This window comes from Acinonyx jubatus, chromosome E1 (genome assembly GCF_027475565.1).
Source record: "Acinonyx jubatus isolate Ajub_Pintada_27869175 chromosome E1, VMU_Ajub_asm_v1.0, whole genome shotgun sequence".
In the NCBI taxonomy this organism is placed as follows: Eukaryota; Metazoa; Chordata; class Mammalia; order Carnivora; family Felidae; genus Acinonyx; species Acinonyx jubatus.
Window position 1 is genome coordinate 59,732,497 of NC_069397.1, and position 23,951 is coordinate 59,756,447.

The 23,951-nt window shown below is 49.4% G+C and overlaps 1 protein-coding gene across 1 annotated transcript in view; it reads left to right on the plus strand.

The window, feature by feature from the left end:
- FOXK2 (forkhead box K2) overlaps positions 1–23,464 on the plus strand; it is a 62,392-nt gene extending 38,928 nt beyond the window's left edge. The window contains exons 3-9 of the mRNA XM_027052268.2: positions 709–856; positions 3,438–3,584; positions 9,103–9,296; positions 10,106–10,281; positions 11,532–11,828; positions 12,301–12,510; positions 22,442–23,464. Coding sequence (XP_026908069.2) covers positions 709–856; positions 3,438–3,584; positions 9,103–9,296; positions 10,106–10,281; positions 11,532–11,828; positions 12,301–12,510; positions 22,442–22,638 — 1,369 coding nt within the window. The 3' untranslated portion in view covers positions 22,639–23,464. The remainder of the gene's footprint in view (positions 1–708; positions 857–3,437; positions 3,585–9,102; positions 9,297–10,105; positions 10,282–11,531; positions 11,829–12,300; positions 12,511–22,441) is intronic.
- The last annotated feature ends 487 nt before the right edge of the window (positions 23,465–23,951 follow it).

A 23,951-nucleotide genomic window follows, 5' to 3' on the forward strand; every position in this document is an offset into this window, starting at 1 on the left:
GGAGCCTGCTTCTGATTCTGTGTCTCGCTCTCTGTGCCCCTCTCCTGCCGTGCTCTCTCAAAACTAAATAAATGTTAAAATTTTTTTTTTAATAATAAAAAATAAAATAAGTAAATAAATAATTTTTTTTAGTGGACTCCTGTGTGGGGGGGGGGGGGGGGGGCGGTGCTGTGTCCTAACTGACCTGATGCATGTGCTCCAGAGCCTGATGCCATCTGCATCTGTGTCCATGGCCTCATCCTCTTTCTGTGTTCCCTCTTCTTGGCCCGGCTGCCTTTCTCTTTCTCTGGATTCTCCCTGACCTTTCTGGTGTAGCTGGAGGCCACGTCCTAGGTGGGAAGGGAGTGAGCAGAGCCTGTGCTCTGTGTCCCTTTGCGAGCCATTACATATGCCTCCGTGTCCTTGGTAAGTTCCAGAACCATCCTGAGCCTCCGTTTCCTCACTGGTGAAACAGGTGGACCACCACCTCCTTTGATAGTTTGTTTTGTGATTATGGAAGAGAACACATGTGGAAGCAGATATCTGATTTCCACGTTTCCTGGAGTGATCTTAAATTTCACGGAGAATTTAGTGAGTCCATTTTCCATAGAAAATGCTGATATTCTAATTTTTAAGTTTGTTTTCATTGAAATCAGAACGAGTCTTTGAAGCACGGTGTGATGTATGTTCTGTATTAGGCTGATCGCAGCCACTTTTTCCCACCCACAGTGCTGCAAACTCCTGCCCATCCAGCCCCCGGGGAGCAGGGTCTTCGGGGTACAAAATGGGCCGTGTGATACCAGCTGACCTCAATTTAATGGCCGACAACTCCCAGCCAGAAAATGAAAAGGAAGCTTCTGGTGGAGACAGCCCAAAGGTAAATGTTTTATAGCCTTGAAACAGAACCTGGGGCCGTCACGTGACCAGCTGTCCTCCCTTTGCTGTCTGCATGTCTAGTAATGTCGCTGCCAGGGCCTTGTGTGGATCCAAGTTGGTTGTGGGGTCCCTTCCTGTTGAGTAGGTTCTTGGGGTTGGGGTCTTAGAATAAATGAATTATTTTGGTCATTCACCACTGGGTGCTCCCCAGTGTCAGCTATGGGCCCAGGTGCTGAGATCTGAACCAGTGGAGGACAAGGGAATCGCTTGGTCCTCACGCGGTGATAAGCACTGTGTCCCAGGAAACCGTTCCCAGGGTTTAGTCCTGCTGTCCCAGATGCTGAAGGTTGCACATGCACTCGTGTCTGAATGTACACGTGCACACATGTGCACAGGAACACACCCTTTTGGGACAGTGGTTGTTGAACACGCTGTGACCCTGTGTATCCCTGCATGTTTTTGTTCTTTGACCCAGTAATGCCCCTTCTAGGATTTTGTCTAAAAGGAAATGGCAAAAATCTCAAACAAAAATTTATATAACACAGAAAATTGAAAGCAGCCTGAATGCCCCCTAAGAGTGATCAAGCAAGGAAATATTATGCAGCATAGTCACTGATATGGAAGTATTGTTGGTATAATGCTCGGTGAAAAAGAATAAAGCAACGCGTAGTATTAGTTACATCTGTATAAAATGTGACGCATTTGTGCAGTAGCACACAGCACAGTCATGGAGGAGACGGCCGTAGTGGTGCACCACCTGTCTGCTGTGGCTAGGAGCCTTGCACACGGGGCGTGCCGGGCAAGGGAGGGAGGCTCAGAGGGGCACCATCAGTGGGGTTCCATGTTGATACAGTTGCCTGTTTAAAATCAGGCAAAACTAAATTGTTTCAAGGTGTGTTCTTAGATGTTAAAACGTTGACAGCAAGATTGTCATTATGACAAAATGTCAGAGGTAATGGCAGCTTCTCTGGGGGTAGAGGCTGCAGGCCCAGGGGGCATATGGAAGCTTCTGGGATGTGGGCTGTGTTCTCTCTTGACCTAGTGTTGGTTGTCCTGATGTTCACATCACAGAAATTTGTTTTCAGCTGATGAGGATGTATTACAGGCTTTGCTATCTGTGTTACATTTTTCAATAAAAAAAAAGTTTTTAGCAACGTGTAGAAAAAAGGTAACCAGGAGACACAGCCAGTGGCACAGGCACGATGAGGAAGGTTTTGTGTTCTGAACCTGCTGCCTGGAGTAGTCTCCAGCTCCACCAGTTCGCCTGGCCCTTTCCAGAGTCTGTCTGCTCAGGGTAGTTGGGGCAGAGCCCAGCTGAAGTGTTCAGGAAATACTAGCTGTTTACGAGTGCGGCCAGTGTCTCTGCATAGAATATGTGCCCCCCACCGCTATCAGGACCAATCATGGGCTGGGCAGCTGAGGCCCACGCTCCTTTCTTTGGCACGTCTACCTTCCTTCCTGTCTGTCCGTCCTCTGCTTGTCTTCTTTTCGTCCATTTGTGTTTATCCCTAAGCAATGTCTCAGTTGCTTCTTTTTAAACGTCATATAATGAGTATCATCTTGACTCTGACTGACCGTGCTTTAAGGTGTGTTGTCCTGGACTTTACTGAGGTCAGGCAGCTCTTTTCTTTTCCTTACGTTTTTTGTTTTTGCCATTGGAGTTTCTCTTTATGTGGTTTTAATATTCTTTTTTTACACTGCTTGTGCATTTTTCCATTTGTTTCCTCTAAATTTTCCAAATGCTTCTCAATTTATGTTACTTTCATAGTAAGGAAAACTAAGCATTTTTCACAGGAACACTTAAAAGCACAAACAATCCTAGGGGCACTTGGGTGGCTTGGTTGGGTGTCTGACTTTGGCTCTGGTCTTGATCTCACAGTTCGTGGGTTCAAGCCCCACGTTGGGCTCTGTGCTGACAGCTTAGACCCTGGAGCCTGCTTTGGATTCTGTGTCTCCTTCTCTCTCTGCCCCTCCCCTACTCACACTCTTCTCTCTGTCTCGCTCTCAAAAATAAACATTAAAAAAAAAAAAAAAAAAGAGGGGTGCTTGGGTGGCCTAGTCAGTTAAGCATGCGATTTTGGCTCCAGTCATGATCTCACAGTTTATGGGTTCAAGGCCTGCATCAGGTTTTCTGCTGTCAGCATAGAGCCCGCTTCAGATCCTGTCTCCTCTCTCAGCCTTTCCCCCGCTCATTCTCTCTCCCTCTCAGAAATAAACATTAAAAAAATTTTTTTTATGTTAAAAAATTTTTTTTAAATAAAATTTTTTTAACATATATTTTTGAGAGACACAGCAAGACAAAGCACAAGTGGGGAGAGGCAGAGAGGGAGACACAGAATCCGAAGCAGGATCCAGGCTCCCAGCTGTCAGCACAGAGCCCAACGTGGGGCTCAAACCCATGGACAATGAGATCACGACCTGAGCCGAAGTCGGACACCCAGCCAACTGAGCCACCCAGGCGGCCTCCCCAAAAATTGTTTTAAATAAAAGCACAAACAATGCTAAATTCTAGTAAATTTAGTAAACATTTTGATAACCTCAATAATCTCTCTCTCTCTTTTTTTTTTTTAACTTAAATACAGGATGACTCAAAGCCACCTTATTCCTATGCACAATTAATTGTACAAGCAATTACAATGGCTCCTGACAAACAACTCACTCTAAATGGGATTTATACTCACATCACTAAAAATTACCCATACTACAGGACTGCGGACAAGGGCTGGCAGGTAAATCCATTTCGATTTGTTATGAAATATTTCTGTGACAAGTCAGTAGATGCTGATTGAAAACAGGAAAATTGAGCTGCTTTCCTTAACTTGGGCACAGGGCAAGGGTAGAGCGAGGTGAGGGAGACCCTCTTTTGCTCAGGGAGGAGGACGTGTTAGAGGCCACTGGCCCCGCGCTTTGACCTCCTCCACACAGAGCAGAAGGAATAGTGGCTCTAGAAGAAAACCTCAGCCTGTGGTTTTTACGGTCCCTGACTGTCCCCACGGATGGGAAAGGCATGGATTGTTTGAGATGTTTCTCTTCGACCATTGCAGTTAACTTCCTGTGTCTGAAGTAAAGGAATGTGTAAAACCCAGCCCGTCCTTTACTTCTTCCTTCTGTCTTCCTTACCTGCGTCTGCTGACGTGCATAGCTTCTTGAAGTTTGCAGAGGTGGTTTCCAAACTATTTTATCAACGAACCCTTTCTTCAAAAGACATCTTCTCCCGTTGGGCAGTGTAGAAAAGCAGAAACGCGATGCTGCCCTGTGTGGGGGCGGCCTACCTGCTTGTGTTCCTGTACTTTCAGATCATTCCTGGGGTGTCTGCCACCCAGCCTTCCTCAGAGGACTCTTGGATATTAGTGCATAATGGATCCTTACTTAACTTTTTAATTTCGTTTAATTTTTAAAGTTTTACACCGTGTGGTTTTTTCTTCTGTGTATCTGTGCTAGGTGTGCCTGCTTGCTGGAGTATGGTAGAACCTCCCTAATTCGGACCATATGGGAAAGGCAGGGTTGAAAGAGGGAGCGTTAAAAGCATAAGAAAAGAAGAAACGTATGCTTGCAGTTCTTGAATTCATTAAGTAACAAGGAATGGCAACACTATTCCTTTCAGGCATAGTGAGTAAATGATCCTCGGAAAAATGTGTCTGCTGACCCGTAACCATAACCGAGTGGGTGGGGGTGGAGGGGGAACCATTTTCTGTGTAATGATGGGCAAAAACTCTTTTCTTCTACCTGTAGACATACAAACGTATTATAATACAAGTAGTCCAGCCAAATCCTGAACATTTCCTTTGTAAGGGGTCTTTAGTCACGTCCGGGTCCTCGATTGTGGAGGGTACAGAATAAGACCCCGCCTCCCTTCCTGGCCTGGGGCAGCTGCCCCCTGCCTGCCTCCCTATGCACAGCGAGGTGCATTTCTTAGTTGGCAGTGAGGACAATGCTGGATTTGGAGAACGCTTTGCTCTCCAGTTACCTGGCAGGTCTCTTCAACACATTGGACAAGAAATCCCTGCGATACTGACCATTTTAATCGAGGACAGTGAGGTTGTGCTTCAGATAAAATGTCCAACAAAAGAAGCAGAGCCAAATGGTAATCTGTGTCCATTTCTGATGATTGCTCCTGGAACACGGTTTCCTGTGTGTGGGCAGATGAGGTCTCAGGATACCCCCTCAAGGAGTGGGGTGGGGTTATGGGCAGCTCGTCGCGTGCAGGATTCTGGTGACTGGAAATGCCAGTTAGCGGGGCAGAAGGGGAGCCAGTGTTTCTGAAGCGCCTGGCCAGACCTTCGGTGATGTGTTTCCCTGTGTTTCCTAACATCCATTTATGCAAGAGCTGCTTCCAAACAACATACGGTTTTCTGGCCAGAGGACGAAGGCCAGCTCTCAGGGGCGGCCTCCTCCAGGCTTCAGTCTTGTGGGGAGTTAGGTCAGGTGCGATCCCCACGTGCACGACTTCCCAGCCCCTGAGAGCGGAGCGTCACAGACATGGCTGGAGGGCAAGCACCCCTCTCTGTTAGCTGTCACCGATGCTGCTTTTTATGAAACCTCTTTTCTGTCTAGATCAAGGCCCAGAAGGGTGACTGAGCCTTGCCTGTGTAAGGCCCTCCTGGCTCCAGTGTTTTAGCAGAAAAGAGGTTTCCTGTTGCACCCCTCCCTTTAATTTTTGGAATGCGCTCTCAATTTCTTTTAGCTATTCCCGGTACTGGTCCACACGTGTTCTTTTTCTGTCATGAGATTCTCTGAGCTGCCCCTCCCAGAGTGACTGCGCTTCAAGTCTGTATGGATGAGACCTTCTTCCCATGTCCTCACTTTTGGCTTGAAACAAAAAAGCCTTTCCCTTTGGCAACCTTGTTTCATAAAAGCCAGATCCGGTTTTCTTTGTGTGCAGAGTAGGGGGGAAGACGGTCTTGTAGAACAGCCCAGTTTTAAAATGGGGGTTTCTAGACTGCCTCCTGCCCTCCCCTAGGGCGTTAGGGAGGTGGCGGTGCAGGGAGAGCAGGGCCCGAGGGCTTGGCCCTGACTCTGATCTGCTCCTGGGAGACCTGTGTCTTTTGGAGCACCTGAAGGAAGTCCACAGCTGCCTTCCAGGCTCGCTTCGGGTATTTTGCCTTGTCTGCCTTTGGCAAGGCTTCTTGATTGGTCCAGAGGAAACTCTGGGATAAAACAAATTGTGACCGCATCTGGGAAGATGGCATGTTTCTTTCCTTCGGTTGCATATTTATGCCAAAATGTTTTCTTATGATTTATAATTATAATTTTACCCAGCCCAGAATTGAGGTATTTGTTATAACTAGAAAACTTGAATTCTGGGCCTTTGGGCCTCTGAAAGGACCAGAGCCGGTTTCTTAAAGTAGAGGGCGTGTTGTGGGCTCCTCTCACCCTGTACCTTGAACTCTGCTTCTAGAAGGTCCTGACATGTTCCCTTCTTATCAGTTTCTTTACAAGTCCTCAGTAGAGGGAGTACTCTGCATGAGTGGGGCCGACAGAAACTAGGTCTGGGCAGGAGTGCTGGGGGTGCTTACAGAGGCCGGAGGCCGGTGACCAGCTCTGGGCCTTTCGTCCGGGTCATCTGCAGGGATGGAGCTGCCTTCGGGGACAGGAGGGAGGAGGGACTGGCGCCCAGGGAGGACGGGTTGTGGGAAGTAGCCTCGGTGAGGGGAGGGTCTGGGGGGAAAAGAATGTGTGCAGTACTGCAGACCCTTTTCTTCCTGTTTAGTTTTAAAGAGTAATAACCTGCCTTTTCTCTGCATGTAATACTTTCTGAATCAGTAGAAGCCAAGCCAGCATGGTTTTTGTATTTGTAGCTTGGCTTGATCAAATTACAAAGGCCTTAAATGGCCTTAGAAATATAGTTACTTTGTGTCTGCATTAAGTATCTCGTAGAATAATGGGAATGACTTCCACAGCATTTCCAGTCTTGTTGGCCTCTTTGTTCCATAGGCTTGTTAGACCCTGTTGTGATGGTGTATAGTGTAGCTTCTGCCACATTTTCAGGACAGAAAATAGCGACTCCTTGACCTAGGAACTTGCGTACAGCTTGTCTGTGGCATGAAAGTCGGGGAACCACAGCCCCCCCCCCCCCCCCGCCCCGGTCCTGTTCTCCTTTATCAGTGGGAAGAAATACTAGTGTCCCAGTCCCCTGAAATGGCACTTCCTACCTCCAGACTCCCCCTGGGCCAGCTTCCCTTTTTCCTCCTGGCAGTACGTGCATTAACCTTCTCGGTGCGGTTCCAGCCTTCACGTTGGGGGCTCAGCACCTCCCATGTTGGTCACTTGTAAGCTGCCCAGGTAGCCAGGTTCCCTCCCACAGTACAGTCGGAGGACCTCTTCACCCTTCCATGGCAGTCGTCAGGATTGCCTTGTTCACAGCCAGAGGGCCCTGTGGCGTCACGGTCTGGGTTTGCTTTTCTCAACCCGCAGTCTCGGAGTCTACCTTCTACGGCACAGAAACGTCTGAGGAATCAGAGGAAGATCGTCTTCTCTCTTTGGCGGAAGCGCCAGTAGTAGTTGAGTTTGATTTTTCTGGAAGAGCTAGTAGAAAGGTATTGTTGGTAGATCCCTAAACCTATGATAAAACATAATAACAAGTATCTGCGGTTATCAAAATGTTCTAAATCTTGGGGCTCTCAGGTGGCTCAGGTCGGTTAAGCATCCAACTTCGGCTCGGGTCATGATCTCACGGTTCATGGATTCAAGCCCGTGTCAGGCTCTGTACTTGCTTTGGGTCCTCTGTCTCCCTCTCTCTCGCTCGCTCGCTCTCTCTCTCTCTCTCTCTCTCTCTCAAAAATAAACAGGGGCGCTTGGGTGGCTCAGTCGGTTAAGCGTCCAACTTCAGCTCAGGTCACGACCTCGCGGTCCATGAGTTCGAGCCCCGTGTCAGGCTCTGGGCTGATGGCTCAGAGCCTGGAGCCTGCTTCCGATTCTGTGTCTCCCTCTCTTTCTGCCCCTCCCCTGTTCATGCTCTGTCTCTCTCTGTCTCAAAAATAAATAAACGTTTAAAAAAAAATTTTTTTTAAATAAACATTAAAAAAATAATAAAATAAAATATTCTAAGTCTCAGGTAATGCATTTATTTATAAACACTTCCACAAATCACAGACAGTCTAGGCTGCCCCCCTGCGTGTTGCTGGTGAGGGAGACGGACTTCCACGGGCTTGCGTGGTGCTGTGGTCACAGCCATAGCCTGTGACTGGTTGTGGTAGGTGAGCAGTCCCCTAGCTGGGTTGTAAAGTAGAATTTGATACATTTGATTTCTGAGCCACCTCTGGCAAGTGAGGATTTCAGGCTGTGGCTAGGAGTTCCTTTAGAAGATTAATTGGGGAATTTAGAAATGATTTTGGGATAGCCCGAAATTGTACTGTGAGTTACCATCATTTTGAATCTTTAGTAGTTTAACTTACTAACTTTAAAGATGGGTGTAAATACATGAAATAACTTGGATGCATGGCTTCTGTCCAGCTGTTGCTGACTCTGGTTTGGGGGGCTTGGGATCAGTCGTGCTGCCAAGAGTCGTGCAGGTTGCAGTGGGGAGCTTTCCTGAAACTGTCTGTAAGCTGTGAGCCAACATTTTTGTAATGGAAAGAATAGAGCAGGAGTTGAGGGAAACCTCCTCTCTGTGCCTCATCAGATTATTTGGTGGATCAAATTGAAAAACATGTATGGAAGTATTTTGCAAAGCGCTCTTATTACTGGAAGATGGTGTTGACAATACGTCTCAACCTTCAGCTCGTCTTTATCCTTTGCTGGTTTGCCAAACACTTTGCACTGGATTAATTCATTTTAGATGGCTGTGACAGATTCTTGTAAGCTAATTCCGTGCTCAAAAAGTATTTTAAAGGATTGGCTTATTTTGTCTCTGTTCGTCTCTAAGCAGGAAAGGTGAGAGGACTACAGTGAGGGTCCTTGGTCTCCTACCTGGGGGAGAGATGGAAATTGCCTTCTTCCCTGTGGTTTAGATGGCCCACCCCTTCTTTGTTCCCTAGATTCCGCCCCTCCGCCCCCCCCCCCCCCCCCCGCCCCTGGTGCTCCCTCTGCCATTTCTTTCCAGGACCCTCCGGCTGGGGGGTCGCACCCCTACTCCTTCACTCGGGAGGAGGGCCGGCTCCTCCCAGAACAGCGCTGCTTGTAAGTCGTCTGCCCTCTGCAAAGGCTGCATGCCTCGGTCTCTGCTTTGCAGGGCACTGAAACTGGGGCACATTTTCATTTCTCAGCAAAGAAATATATGAATTCTACGTATTTTTTTATGTTTCATAGAATTCAATTCGCCACAATCTCTCTCTGAATCGGTATTTCATCAAAGTACCACGTTCCCAGGAAGAACCAGGCAAAGGCTCATTCTGGAGGATAGACCCTGCCTCTGAAAGCAAATTAATAGAGCAGGCTTTTAGGAAAAGACGGCCTAGGGGCGTGCCTTGCTTTAGAACCCCTCTGGGACCGCTCTCGTCTAGGTAAGGAAAAAAGACAAACAAAAAGACCTCACTTACTGGTTAGTAAATTTGCCTTCAATGTGTTGGTCAGTTTTCCTTTTCACAGTGAAGGAACTACCAAATGCGGTGTGATTAAATGTGGGGATGGGGATTTGAACAAGAGTGTCGGATGCTGCCCGCACATTTCTTGAACGGCAGTCTGAACGGCGGAGACTGGCGATGAAGTTTTACTTCCACTCCGCTCCCACGTGGCAGCTATGGCCTCACTGAACTCATTGCACATTGTTAACATGACCGGTCGGCATTTGATGAGCTGTGTGTTTTCCTTTCCCTTGACACATGAACAGCTCTTCCAAGCTGTATTTTAGCGGCTTAAACTCAAGATTGTTTTATATAATGTTAATGGCCTGATTTTCAAATTATACATTTTCAGCTTCATTAATAGATGCTCTGTTTCTAAACAAAAAAAAAGGACCAGGGTGTAAGTCTCGGGCCCCCACCTGCTTGCACACCGCTGGCTCCTGCTGCCCGTGGACAGGAGCTGCTTAGGGAGGGCACCAGTGCAGCTCCACGGCCGTGCAGCCCGTGTGGGCACGGAGCCCCAGTAGCCTGGCGCAGCACAGGCACACTGGCTGTCACAGCTGAGTGAGTCTCACGGAAGGTCCATCTCCGGTCACAGGCGTTCACAGGGAAAGTAGAGCTCACAGAACTGTAGTCAGGTGGCAGAAGACAAATGGCCGTTACAGTTTCAAAATGCACGTTATTGAGATGACGCAGCGTGGTGAGTGCTGGACCTGTGAAAATCCACTGTCTTTTTTTCTGTAACACAGAAGTGCCCCAGCTTCTCCCAATCACGCTGGAGTGCTGTCTGCTCACTCCAGTGGTGCCCAGACCCCCGAGAGCCTGTCGAGGGAAGGTTCCCCGGCCCCCCTGGAGCCGGAGCCCAGCGCGTCACAGCCCAAACTGGCCGTCATTCAGGAGGCACGGTTTGCTCAGAGTGCCCCAGGTGAGACTCGCAGAGAGGGGGCAGGTGTGGTGGGTGGGGGCAGGCCAGGCTCCTCAGCGGACACAGCAGTGGCCTTGGCTCCTTTGTACCTGGTACTTTCTGCATAATACCTGAGTGTTACAAGCTCTGAAAAACTAATAGTACTGTGAGTGTTAAAAAAAAAAACAAAACACAGTGAACGCTGTTTTACGTAAACAGCTTATATGGGTGCCTGAAATAATTAAGAATCTGTTCCTCAGTTGCTTGATCATTCAAAGATTGTGAAAAAAAATCCCTCCCCACAAAGGAATAACACAAATTAGACAAGCTAGACATTGATTGGCAGCAGAAACTGCCCACTTAATGACTAGGTGAGCATCTCACAGTTTACTTACTAAGTTGCAAAGCAGAATAAAGATGGGTGCCCTGAGGAATTTAAAAACAAAAACAAAAACCGTAACAACACAGTGTGGAAATGTGTCTGAACTAATTCTATTATGATTCCTAATTGGTTGGCAAAATGTGTGTTTTTGGTGTTTTTTGGTTTTTGTTTTTGGAGCAAGAGCGTGCATGAGTGGGGGTGGGGTAGAGAGAGGAGCCCAAGCAGGCCCCGCGCTGTGAGCACAGAGGCGACGTGGGACTCAGTACCACAAACTGTGAGATCATGACCTGAGCCGAAATCCAGAGTGGGACTCAGAACTGACCGGGCCACCCAGGCACCCACAAAATACGCACTTTGACACAGTGGGATTCCTGACCATGCTGGCAACAGCCCCTCCCCACCCCCACCTGTACCTCCTGTCACCAGCATGTCTTTTCATTTACTCTGTGCCCAAACCAGGGAGAGCAGAGGTTGGTTGGCAGAGTTTGTAACTCTGTGTCTGGGCTTTCCGGTTCTCTCGCCCCCACCGTGAGACTTTAATGCTGGGGAGAGCGTGGCCCCCTTGACTGGGCTCAGTAGGCAGCTTCTTCCCATATACTGTGTTGACATTTTCTTTTTCATGAGGAAAGAGATATGGGAAGAGGTGTCGTAAGAAATCTGAATAGAGCAAGAATTGCGTTTTTAGCAGTCAGATACAAGAGTTCAGTATCCCCGTTAAGATACTACCCTTTTCCCACCGCGAGTGACTTCACTATTATAAGGTGGAGGGGCGCGCCCTGTCTTACTCCTCTGTGTGCTGTGAGCGGGTGGTTGTGCTTGGTCGGTTCTGGGAAACGGTTGGAGGAACGTGGGTGCCTATGCCTCACCCCTGCTCCCTCAAACTCTGCAGGCTCTCCCCTGTCTAGTCAGCCTGTTTTAATCGCTGTGCAGCGGCAGCTGCCGCCGACGATCAAGCCTGTCACCTACACGGTCGCCGCCCCCGTGACCACCGCGACCTCCCAGCAGCCTGTCGTGCAGACGGTGCACGTCGTCCACCAGATCCCCGCGGTGTCCGTCACCGGCGTGGCCGGCCTCGCCCCGGCCAGCACGTACACTGTTGCCGGCCAGGCCGTGGTCACGCAGGCGGCCGTGCTGGCCCCTCCTAAGGCAGAGCCGCAAGAGAATGGAGACCACAAAGAAGTAAAAGGTAAAGCAACAGAAGAAGTCACTGCAGGCAGTTTCTCAAGCTGTTTCTCAAGTCTTCGCAGCAGACCTACTCGTCCCAAGCCCCTTTCTTTTTGTTGTTGTTGTTTTAATTTTTTTTTAAGTTTATTTATTTTGAGAGAAAGAGATGAGAGCACAAGCTGGGGAGGAACAGAGAGGCGGGGGGGGGGGGGGAGAGAGAGAGAGACAGACAGACAGACAGACCCCCAAGCAGGCTCTGCACTGTCAGTGCAGAGCCCGAGACGGGGCTAGAACTCATGAACTGTGAGATCACAGCATGAGCCGAAACCAAGAGTCAGACGCTCCACCGACCAAGCCCCCCAGGTGCCGCCCCCAAACCCCTTTTCTAATTACGTAACGTCTTAGAGAGGGTCTGCTGGCTACCTGGCGTGATTGCTGTGGCTTTCCAGTAATGTCAGTTGGAATTGTTTCTTTCCCCTTCCTTTTAATTTCAGTAAAAGTGGAACCTATTCCTGCGATTAGCCACGCCACGCTGGGCGCCGCTAGCCGGATCATTCAGACGCCACAGACCACCCCCGTCCAGACGGTCACCATCGTGCAGCAGGCTCCTCTGGGTCAGCACCAGCTACCAATAAAAACTGTGACGCAGAACGGGACTCATGTGGTGCCAGTCCCTGCCGCCGTCCACGGCCAGGTGAACAACGGTAAGCAGTGTCCTTCACAGCTAATAGGGTGCAGATATCGAGAGCAAAGATCCTTTGCTCTCCGTTTTATGAATGGTAGTGTTCCATACTTTGGTTTCGACTGTTAAATTTTAATTTTTTTGTCTGAGGAAATGTTTGCATTTCTAAAGTGTAAGAAACCTAATAGTGCTACAAGGTACCTGGCGGTGGTTGTGGGTGTCACCTCTCCTGGGGGTCTCCCTGGTGGAGCCATCTGAACGGAGATTAGCGTTTCTGTAAATACCTAGACAGCTAGAAATACCCCCCTCCTTGTGTAGATACCTGGGTGTGGCCTGGAAGTAACAGGAGGTTTGGGCACTGGCACCTGCCTTCTGAGATGTCTCCTGGGATACCTGTGCTCCAGAGTGTGTCTGACGGAAGCAGAGAATCTTGCTCTCTGCGCACATAGCTGTCCATGCATGTTCTCACATCAACGAGTAGAGAAGACAGGACAGACCAACGGAGCTTGGCATTTAGTTAGGTAGTTAGTAATTTAGTAAGTAAGTAGGCTCCACGCCCAACGCCAGAATTCAATTCAATAACCCTGAGATCAAGACCTGAGCTGAGATCAAGAGGCGGACGCTTCACTGATCGAGCCACCCGGGTGCCCCTGAGCTTGGCTTTTAAATGAGAGCACAGAGAACCCCCTTTCACCCAGCCCTGTGGAGCCATGTGAGGCGTAGGGGTCCGGCTGGCTGTTAAGTCAACTCAGGAGTCTAGTGTCATCCTCAGAGCTGCTGTTTGAGCAGTGGGTCCTTGCCCAGGCGTACAGAGTGCCTGCTGTCCATCAGGACGCAGCAGTGGCCTGCAGGAGCTCAAGCAGTGGAGTCAGGCTCGTGGTCAGAAGGTGCTCTCTGTGCCCATAGAGTTTCTCTGAAAAGGGGTAGAGAAGAGAAGGCCTAACTGTGTTGTTGACCTGCCACCTGTGAGCGATGAAGGAATGGAGGAGACCTGCGTTTGCCTATGGGATTCAGAGTCCCACTCTGCCTTGCCCCAAACTCACTGGTAGAATAAGTTCTGGAACCTTTTCTGGGGAAGACTAACCACCTGAGAGTTCTTTGTTCTTATTCTTCTTATTTTTTTTTAAGTTTATTTTTTTTCGAGAGAGAGTGTGGGGAAGGGGCAGAGAGGGAGAGAGACCATCCCAAGCAGGCTCTGGGCTATCAGTGCAGAGCCCAATACGGGGCCTCAGTCCCACGAATGGCATGATCATGACATGAGCTGAAACCAAGAGTCAGACGCTTAATTGAGCCTCCAGGCGCCCCAAGAGTTTTGTTTTTCTAATGTCTTTGTTTTTAAATAATAGTTAACACATGCCAACCTGTGGATAAATGGACAAACTTGCAATCAGTTACCCATTTCAAATGCTGTCTTCTCAGGTTCTGTGTCCCCTAAGTATTAAGAGTTGTGCGGGCCTTATTTTCTCTCTGAATAAGTTTGTCATTGTGGATGACGTTGACGCAGCAAACCTGTTGGCGCTGTGTGCTTCTGGAAGAAGGTGGCATTGGGAGGTGGCCTGGCCGGTCCTTTTTTGGTCTGAATCCTGCTCAGGCTGAAGCCATGGTTCAGCCAGTGATTCCCAGATATGATGTGCCTCAGAGTCCCTTCCTGAGCAGGTGTGGCCTGGGGGGCCCAAGAGTGCATTTCTAACGCATTCCAGGTTGTCAGAGAACCACTGGTGCCAGTCAGGGGCCTCTTATGTCCACCTGTCTACTGGAGGGAGTTGGAACAGCTGTGTATCCCTTTCACGTGTGAAAGTTGGTATCTAAAATTTTTCCTTACAGATTTAATAAGCAAAGGATTAAGTTTTCCACTGTTTTACATCATTCTCTCTAATATTCTCCTGGCCCTGAATACTGCCCTGATTTGGCGTCTACTCTCAGAATGTATGAGCACCCAGACAGGCCCTCTTGCCCCTGTAATGGGGTCTTGCGCCCTAACAGATTTCATATGCGTGCCGACTAGTTTCTGTCTGAATACTGTTTGCTGAGCACATTTTTACTCTGCACAGGAGAATGCGGAAATATTAAAGATTTAATCGTGAATATAAGGGTTACAGAACCTGAGAAGACAGCATTTGAAATGGGTAACTGATCGCAAGTTTGTCCATTTATCCACAGGTTGGCACGTGTTAACTATTATTTAAAAACAACTTGGTGGGGCACCTGGGTGGCTCAGTCGGTTAAGCGGCCGACTTCGGCTCAGGTCATGATCTCGCGGTCTGTGAGTTCGAGCCCCGCGTCGGGCTCTGTGCTGACAGCTCAGAGCCTGGAGCCTGTTTCAGATTCTGTGTCTCCGTCTCTCTCTCTGACCCTCCCCCGTTCATGCTCTGTCTCTCTCTGTCTCAAAAATAAACATTACCAAAAAAAAAAAAAAAAAAATTAAAAAAAATAATAAAAAAATAAAAACAACTTTTGGGGCACCTAGGTGGCTCAGTCGGTTAAGTGCCTTACTCTTGATTTTGGCTCAGGTCATGATCCCAGGGTCATGGGATCAAGCCCTTGTCGGACTGTCTGCAGACATCACGGGGCCTGCATGGGATCCTCTCTCCCTCTCTCTCAAAATAAACAAACTTAAAAAAACAAATAGAATTTTTTTAATTTATTTATTAAAAATTTTTTTTTAATGTTTCTTTTTGAGAGAGTGCAAGCAGGGAAGGGGCAGACAGAGAGGAAGACAGAATCGGAAGCAGGCTCCAGGCTCTAGCTGTCAGCACAGAGCCCGACGTGGGGCTCGAACCCACGAACTGTGAGATGGTGACCTGAGCCAAAGTCGGACACTTAACTGACTGAGCCCACCCAGGTGCCCCCAAAAATACAAGTTTTTAAATATTTATTTATTTAGAGAGAGGGATAGAGAGGGGTGCACGTGGGGGAAGGGCAGAGGGAGAGAGAATCTCAAGCAGGCTTTTCTCTGTTGTCATGGAGCCCGACTTGGGGCTTGATCCCACAACCACGAGATCAGGAGTTGATGGTTCAACCGACTGAGCCACCCAGGCACTCCTCAAAAATATAATTTATCTCGTAAAATAAATTAAAATTGCATTAAAGATTAACTTCTTAATATATCGGGGCTTTAAAGAAAGCCACAGTTTTTTTTATCATCACTGATGATCGCTGCAGGGTCAGCCTTGAGACCTTGTTCCCTCTCAGGAGAAGGAAGATGGAAAAAATATTGAAACTCCTTCCAGTTTTAGTCATCTTTTACCAAAAACCATTTTAAATTATCTGTTAGTGGGAAATTTTATTGGTTCTTCTTTAATTTGGTTGCAGTCTTTTACTTAGAAATCACTGGGGGCTGCCTGGGGGGGCTCAGTCGGTTGAGTGTCCCACTTCAGCTTGGTCATTCATGATCTTGCGTTCCTGGGTTCGAGCCCCGTGTCAGGCTCTGTGCTGACAGCTCAGAACCTGGAGCCTGCTTTGGATTCTGTGTCTCCCTCTCTATCTGCCCCTCCCCTGCTTGTGCTCTCTCAAAAAATAAAAAACATTGAAAAAAAATTTTTTTAAAGAAATCATTGGTTTAGAAAAGGGTTTTCTCTCTAGTCCGTAACGATTCAGTGCTCCCAGACACGATCCTCCCCAGCGGCGGCACCCAGCCGAGTGGGTGCAGGAGGCGCTGTGGAAAAGGGGGAGGAGATGGCAGATGAGCTTGAAGACTGGGCGAGGAGGGTGGCTCTCCTTACACAGTGTCAGCTGTCACTGAGGTGCTGCATGCCCTGTGACTGCCTTCACCCTAGAAAGTCACTCTTGAGAAAGGAAAGCGGTACCTGTTAATAAACTCTGAAAGTCAGCAACTTTGCTTTTTTCTTTTTTCTTTTAAGCTTTGTATTATGGAAAACGTCAGACATTCTGGAAATTCTCTCCCAGCTCTTCCCCACCCAGATCCAGACGTCGTGTCATTTTTATCTGTTGGTATTTCAGCATCTCTGAAAGAATTTGCTTTTACTATTTTTTAAAATTAGCAGTAATTCTTTTATACTTAGTACTCCTTAGGATTCGAGTCTTTTTTTTTTTTGTCGTCATGGTAAAATATACGTAACATACAATTGACCATTTTACAGCCTACAAGTCAGTGGCATTAGGTACATTCACAGCATTTTGAAAGCATCTGAACTCTAACGAGTTCAGAAGCATTTTCATTGTCCCAGTAGTAAACCTTATACACAGCAGTTACTTCCCGTTTCCCTCTTACCTGAGCCCCTGGCAGCCACTAATCTGTCTCTGTGGATTTGCCTACACTGGACATACCCTGTAGATACAGTTTGATACGTGGCCTTTTATATCTGGTCTCTCACTGAGCATCATGTTCGGAGGTTTATAGCATCGGTCAGTACTTCTTTATGGCTTAATGTTTCCATTTTTGTTGATTCAGTCACCGATTGATGGACATTTGGATTGTTTCCACCTCCTGGCTGTTGTGAATAGTGCCGCTGTGAACATTCATGATTATGTATGGTGTCCTCGTTTTCATTTCTTCTGGGTGTATACCTAGGAGTAGAATTGCTCAGTCGTATGGTAATTCTGTGTTGTTTATTGAAGAACCTCCAAACTTTTCCACAGCAGCTACATTTTACATTCTTCCGCTGATGTATGAGATTCTCATTTGTCTACATCCTCACCAACACGTGTTGTTTTCTGTTGTTGTTTTTCCCCCTCATGGCCATCTTACTGGGTGTGAAGTGATATCAGTGATTTGGGTTTGCATTTCCCTCATGAGTAACGATGTTGAGCATCTTCTCACGTGCTTGGCGATTTGTAGGTCTTCAAAGAGCTGTCTGTGTAAATCTTTTGTCCATTTTTTGTTGTTGAGGTATAGGAGCTCTTGATATATTCTGGATACTAGGTCCTGACCAGATGTGATTTGCAAATATTTTCTCTCATTTGGTGGGTTTATCTCTTCACTCTCCTGATAGAGTCTCTGATGCACCAGTTTTTTACAGATTTAAAATAATTTTTTTTAATTTTTTTTTAATGTTTATTTTTGAGAGAGAGAGAGAGAGAGAGAGAGACAGAGTGTGAGCCAAGAAGGGGCTGAGAGAGAAAGGGAGACACGGAATCTGAAGCAGGCTCCAGGCTCTGAGCCGTCAGCACAGAGCCCGATGCAGGGCTCGAACCCACAAACCGTGAGGTCATGACCTGATTGGAAGTCTGGCGCTTAACCAGCTGAGCCACCCAGGCGCCCCTAAAATAATTTTTTTTAATGTTTATTTTTGAGAGGGGGAGACAGAACGTGAGTGGGGGAGGGGCAGAGAGAGAGGGAAACAGAATCCGAAGCAGGCTCCAGGCTGTGAGCTGTCAGCACAGAGCCTGACAGAGGGCTCGAACCCGTGAGCTGTGAGATAGTGACCTGAACCCGACGATCGGATGCTTAACCGATGGAGCCACCCAGGCACCCCTCTGATGCACCAGTTTTTAATTGTGAAATCCCCTTTATCTCTGTGCCCTTTTGTGTCTTGTGCTCCAGGTGGCCTATGCAAAGACTCCACTGCCACCCCTGAGGTGGTGCCCCTGTGCTTTCTTCTTCTCAGAGCGACAGTGTTCCAGCTCTTAGGTTTAGTTCTTTGATCCATGTAGCGTGAATTTTTGTATCGAGTGAGTGAGGTAAGGGTCTGACCACATCTTTGGCGTGTGGATGTACATCTGTTCCAGAAGAGGCCTCTTCCATAGAAGAGACCATGCTTTCCCCACGGAGTGGTTTTGTCACCCTTGTGGAAAGTCACTTGACCTCCGACCTACGGGTTTCTTCCTCACGTCTATCTCCCTGACCTTCGCGTCTGCCTTGATGCCAAAGCCACAGTTTTGATTACCACAGTTTTGTAGGAAGTTTTGAAATTGGGAAGTAGGAGTCCTCCGACCTTGTTCTTCTTTTTCAAGATTGTTTTGACTATTCTGGATCCCTAGCAATTCCATGCAAATTTTAGGATCAGCTTTTCCATTTCTGCAAAAAACCAGCATTTGGGATTTCGATAGGGACTGCACTGAGCCCGTAGATTGCTTTAGGCAGTGCCGCATGACGAGCATCACGTCTTCTCAACCAGGAGCGTTGACATCTCTCCATTTGTTTAAGTCTTTAATTTCTTTCCACAGTGTTCTGTAGTTCTAGTGGAAAAGTCTGGCTCAAATTTCTTCCTGTTTTATTCCTTTGGAACTCCTTCCTATTCAGTTCCTTTGGAATTGTTCTCTTAATTTCCTTTTAAGTTTACTATATATACAGCTGATTACAATATGTTACAGCTGATTATACGTACAGCTGATTACTATATATTACAGTCTTTTCTATATATATAGCTGTTACCATATATACTGCTGATTACTGTGCATTACAGTTGCTACTATATACATAGCTGGTTACTGCATATTACAGCTGTTACTATATACACAGCTCTTACAGCTGATTTTCACATGTCCATATTGTACTTTGCAACTTTGCTGAGTTCAGTTCTGAGTTGTTACAGTTTTTGGCTTAGGGGGTTTTCTTGTGTGGATTTATTAGAATTTCCCACATACAAAGATTAATTAGGTCATTTCCAGTAGAGAGTTTTACTTCCTTTTCCATTCAGATGCCTTGACTTGCCTGTGCCTGCTGGGCTAAGACTCCAGCAGTGTTGAATCTCAGTGCCAGAAGCAGACATCTGGGTCCTGCTCCCGACCCTAGAGGGAGAATGTCGTCTTGCACCGTCGAGGCCGATGTTAGCTGTGGGTTGTCGTCTACAGACCTTATTATGCCGAGTTGTTTTTCCTCGGGAAAGGGTGTTGAATTCAGTCACGTGCTTTTTCTGTGTTGAGGTGATCATGTGGGTGTTTTCCTTTATTAATGCAGTGTGTTGCATGGCTCTTTTTTTTTTTTTTTTTTTTTAATGTTTAGCTACCCTTGCGTCCCTGGGATGAATCCGTCGGCCGTGGCATATAACCCTTTCATATGCTGTTGAATTTGACTTGCTGATGTCTTGTTGAGGAGGTTTATGTCAGTTTGTGTCAGGGACATTGTAGCTTTCCTGTAGTATTCTGGTCCGCTTCGGTTTCAGGGTGATGCTGGCCTCAGAGAGTGGATGTGGAAGTCTGGCCTGTGCGGGATAGCTCCTCCTTCGCGGCGGCTTCTGGGGCTGTACCACCTGCCCCCCAGAAAACCCAGTGTGTTTCTGGCCGTTCCTCAGCCTCTCTTCCCCCACTGGGATGTGGTTCTGGTCAGAGGTGCTCTGTCAGTGTGGGTCTTTGCTGAGACAGCCACCCCAGGCCTCTATCTGGGGGCAGGGGCAGCGGCAGCGGGTGTTGGGAAGAATGGTCACCTCCTCCTGCTGACCACGTTCTCTTGTGGCCCTGAGGCAGAAGTCCCAGGCTGACACTTCACTCGCTGTCCTAAGAGTCTCCGTCGTGCTCACAGCCATCAGCCCTTCTCCTGTGCTGCCCCCTGCCCTGTGCTGCTTTGAGGTGTTAAGAAGGTGTAAGGGCCTCTTGGGGACACAGGTGCCTGTGGGCTAGTGCCTGCGCTGTCTGTCGTCTTAGTCCAGTGTCCCTGTTCACCTCCGTCTCCCCCGGGGGCCACTTGCAGGGGTGTATCTGGAGCCAGCGGAAGACCTGCTTGACCAGCTTAGCCTTTTGCCCTGTTTCCCCACGGGAGGCGTCTGCCCTGAGGGGACAGCGTTGCCGTCGTGCCCATCCTGTGTAAGGCTGGTGCTCTGGGGGACTTCTAGAGGTGACCTCCCACAGTTGACCCTCAGTGCTCGCCTGATCACTAACAGTTATTTGTAATCCCAGTCAGTGCTCATGCGTGCTCACGCACCCACGCACGGGGTGGATGGACACTTGAATCTGGCTCCTGCTGAGGGGCGACACGGCAGTGCCCCCTCTTGGGTTGAGCTGTGACCAGAAGCACATGCCCTTTAGTGCAGTTTTTCAGGGTTGGTGTTTTTGTTGGTGATCCTCCTTTTTAAAATGGACCCTAAGCATAGTACTGAAAAGGCCCCTGGTGTCGGAGGCACAGAGCTCTGTGATTTGCTTTATGTTACATGAGTTGCTTTCAGGCATGAGCTCAGTGTTAACGTGGTAAGTTGTTTTTAACCAGAAACACATAGAATAAGATGTGTGTTAACCGGTTGACAGACCCCGGCCCTGTATTTCTCCCGGGAGGGTGGCCGAGCACAGCAAGGTCCCAGCGTCCCGTGTCGCTCAGTTCCGGGCACTGATTCACTCTCGTTCGTGTCAAGCATCTTCGACTGTGTGGTGTGCGGGTCCCACTGGAAGAACTTGGGCTGCACGTCAGCGCCACCCCAGCAACCACACAGGCCCTCTTTCCTAACAGGGCAGCGCAGTTATTCTGGAAGGAAGTGGAGAGGAACCAGGGTGTCCCCATTAATCAGGGTCGAGCCAGCCCCTCTGTTCCTGAGGGCATGGCCATGTGCAGAGCCCCACCCTGGCCCCCTGTCTAGGTCAGGGGGCCTGTTCTCCTCAAGACCAGGAGCTGACAGCTCTCAGGGTGCATGGCTGCTAGAGACCCCTAGGGCCCATCTTCCCAAGAGAATGCTCTCTCCATCCCCCTGTGTCATACACAAGAGGCCTTAGCACCAAGCATCAGGACAGGCCTGCCAGATGAAGTGCATGAGTCCGAGACTGCTCTGTGTGGTCACCCAGGGGGCGAAGATCCGAAAGACTGGGGCTGTCCACAGCTAGTCCGACAAAAATCGGGGGGACAGGTGGCTCTCTCATGAGCGTGTGACGCAGCAGAGATGCCACAGACCCCTGTGTGAAAAGGAGCCGGTGGAGATGGTCCAGAGATACAACTTGGATGGGTTCTGAGTCGGGTACAACAAGGCGGGTCTAAGTTGCAGAACTGCCTCCTGTGCCCGTGGTTCACCCGGGTGGCCCTTGCTCCATCCCAAGGTCAGGCGGAGTCTCTACAGCAGCCAGTGCGCATCCCTGGGGCCCAGGTGGAAGCCTGCACCCTCCCGGCGTCTTCTGCCCCTACACCTCCTTGGAGGAACCCGTCGCCGAGCGCCTGGTTTGGGGTCGGTCTCCCCGCCCCTGCATTCGAGTTCCCAGTTTGCCTTTCTGTAGCCTGACTTCTCCTGCCTTCTCTTCCTTTCAAGATACAGGCAACTCTGTGTCCATGTGACGCTTCCACTCCAGGACACATTCTGCCATCTATATGCCTCCCCTTCGTAGCTGCTTCCCTGGCTGTGTTTCCAGGTTCGGACAGGGGCGCCTTATGCTGGGACACTGACCAGGCTGGCGGTTCTGCCCCTTCCCTAGGGGGACCCAGCCCTGTCTTCTCACTCTGAGGAAGCAGCACTTCCTTTTTTCATGTCTTAGAGTTTGCCTGATTGTGCAAAGCATGGGCCGGGAGAGGGCCAGGGAAGGAGGGGGGGTTTCTCTGTGATGCAGCCCCGAGAGAGGACGCGCTTGGTGGTGGGGACCAAGGAGAAGCCGCCAAGCCAGACCAGGGCTCGCGGGCACGCGTCTGCTTGTGAGTTCCTAGGTTCATGGGGCCCAGACGAAGATGAACCTCCCCACACACGGGGCTTTCCTTGTCGCGGCTCCCGGTTGGCCTGAGCCACACGTGCCCACCCCGCTCAGTGTGATGTGGGGCACGAGGGGCTTCTGCTCGGGGAGAAGGCGGGCGGCAGCCCCTTTGCCTGAGCCTCCCCCCGTGCTTCTGTGAAGGTAGCACAGTCTTCGAAGTGATAAAGAGGCCAGCTGTTGCTGAGAACACCCGCTCGTCAGACAGTTAACTTGCTATATAGGGTTTGCCCAGTCCAGGCTCCTGTGCCCCTGGCCACCACGGGCCGTACCAGTCGCACACAGAAGCCAACCCTTTGGGCAGAGCCTGGACCAGCTGGTGCCCCGGGGCCCCGTGGGGGCCTGACGGGGGACGAGGGCGCACCTGAGAACGCGGGGTCTGACTCACTGTCTCTTTGCAGCAGGGGCGAGTCCTCTGCACATGCTGGCAACACACGCATCGGCGTCCGCCTCCCTGCCCACGAAGCGCCAGAACGGCGACCAGTCGGAGCAGCCGGAGCTGAAGCGGGTCAAGACGGAAGACGGCGAGAGCATCGTCATCGCGCTGAATGTGGACACGCCGCCGACGGCCGGCAGGGAGAAGGGTGTCCAGAACTAGCGACTGGGACAGCTTTTCTTACTTTAATATCAACTCTGTGGTGCCAAAAGGAGACACTGCCTCTCACCGACGCTCGGAACGCCGTCTCGGTGGGTAGAGGGCCCTGCGGTTGGACTTCACCTCAGCACTGAAAACACAAAACCCAGGTGGCCTTACGCTCCTTAAAGACAGAAGTCACACCTGAACAAAACCACATGCAACAGAACCTGGTTCCGGCAGCGTCTCCCCGCCCCGGGCTCAGCTGGTGACTCCGGATTAGAGGCGCGAGGTCCTGGTTGAGCCCGTGCCTGGGGCAGGCGGAGCTGCCCTCCCAGGACGCTTGGGGCTGGCGCTTGCAGATGAGACCGTGTTTTGTTGTCTACATGTGGAATTAGAGTATTTTGAGGTGTACTTTCTTTACGAAATAATGGGGTCTTTGACATTTCAGATCACTCCATTTCTACTCTGGAAATTTTGGAATCACACAGGACTTTTTGTGTTGATTTCATTTGGGGAAAAGAAACAATGTAGTTTTGTTTTTGTTGTTTGTTTTCAGCCTATGGAATGATTTCCTTTTGTCTATCCTGTTAATGTTCAGATGGAGCTGCTTGATGACATCTGCAGGTTTTCCGTGTTAGAGCGGGTGCCGGATGCATTTAGGATGGACAGACAGACTGACCGGACAGACGGATGCCCGTGCTGGGCTGCATGTAGCCATGACCGAAAACTGCCGGACTCTCCGAGCTGCACTTAACTGGTTCTCTTCCCTGCTACTTTCTGTTGTCTGTTTCTTTGTGTTGACTTTGTCCCGCATAATTTTCCACTCTAAGTAAAACAAGCCTCCTAAGTGTTGTGTGTGTTTCAAACGACAGAACTGTTCCTCCTTCATTTGGAAAAAAGATTCCGTCTTCTTCCACATACCCTTTTCAGACAAGTGTCATAGGTCTCTCTGTGGCACGTTCCTAGTCACGGCCACCGGCTCGAGGCACGGAGCCATCGTCCGACCAGCCGTCCACCCGGTGACGCTGCCATCTGCCTGGCACGCGGGGAGCAGCAGGTGCGGGGTGGAGGAGAGGCTGCGTGTTAACACGAGGGCCTTGGAAACATCCAGGTCCTTCTCTGATTGGTGACAGGAAATCCCCCTCAGCCTTTCAGAACTGAAGCAGTCCTAAAGCTGACTTCTCTCCTACAAGACACAAAGGTGAGTGAATGAGCAGTAAGGGCCGCCCCCCCCCCCCCCCCCCCCCCCGCCGCCCGCCCGGCCTCCGTCACGCTGCCCCTGAACAAAAACCCTTGGCCTTTCCAGAGCGTTCTGAGGGGGTCAGGGCTGAGCA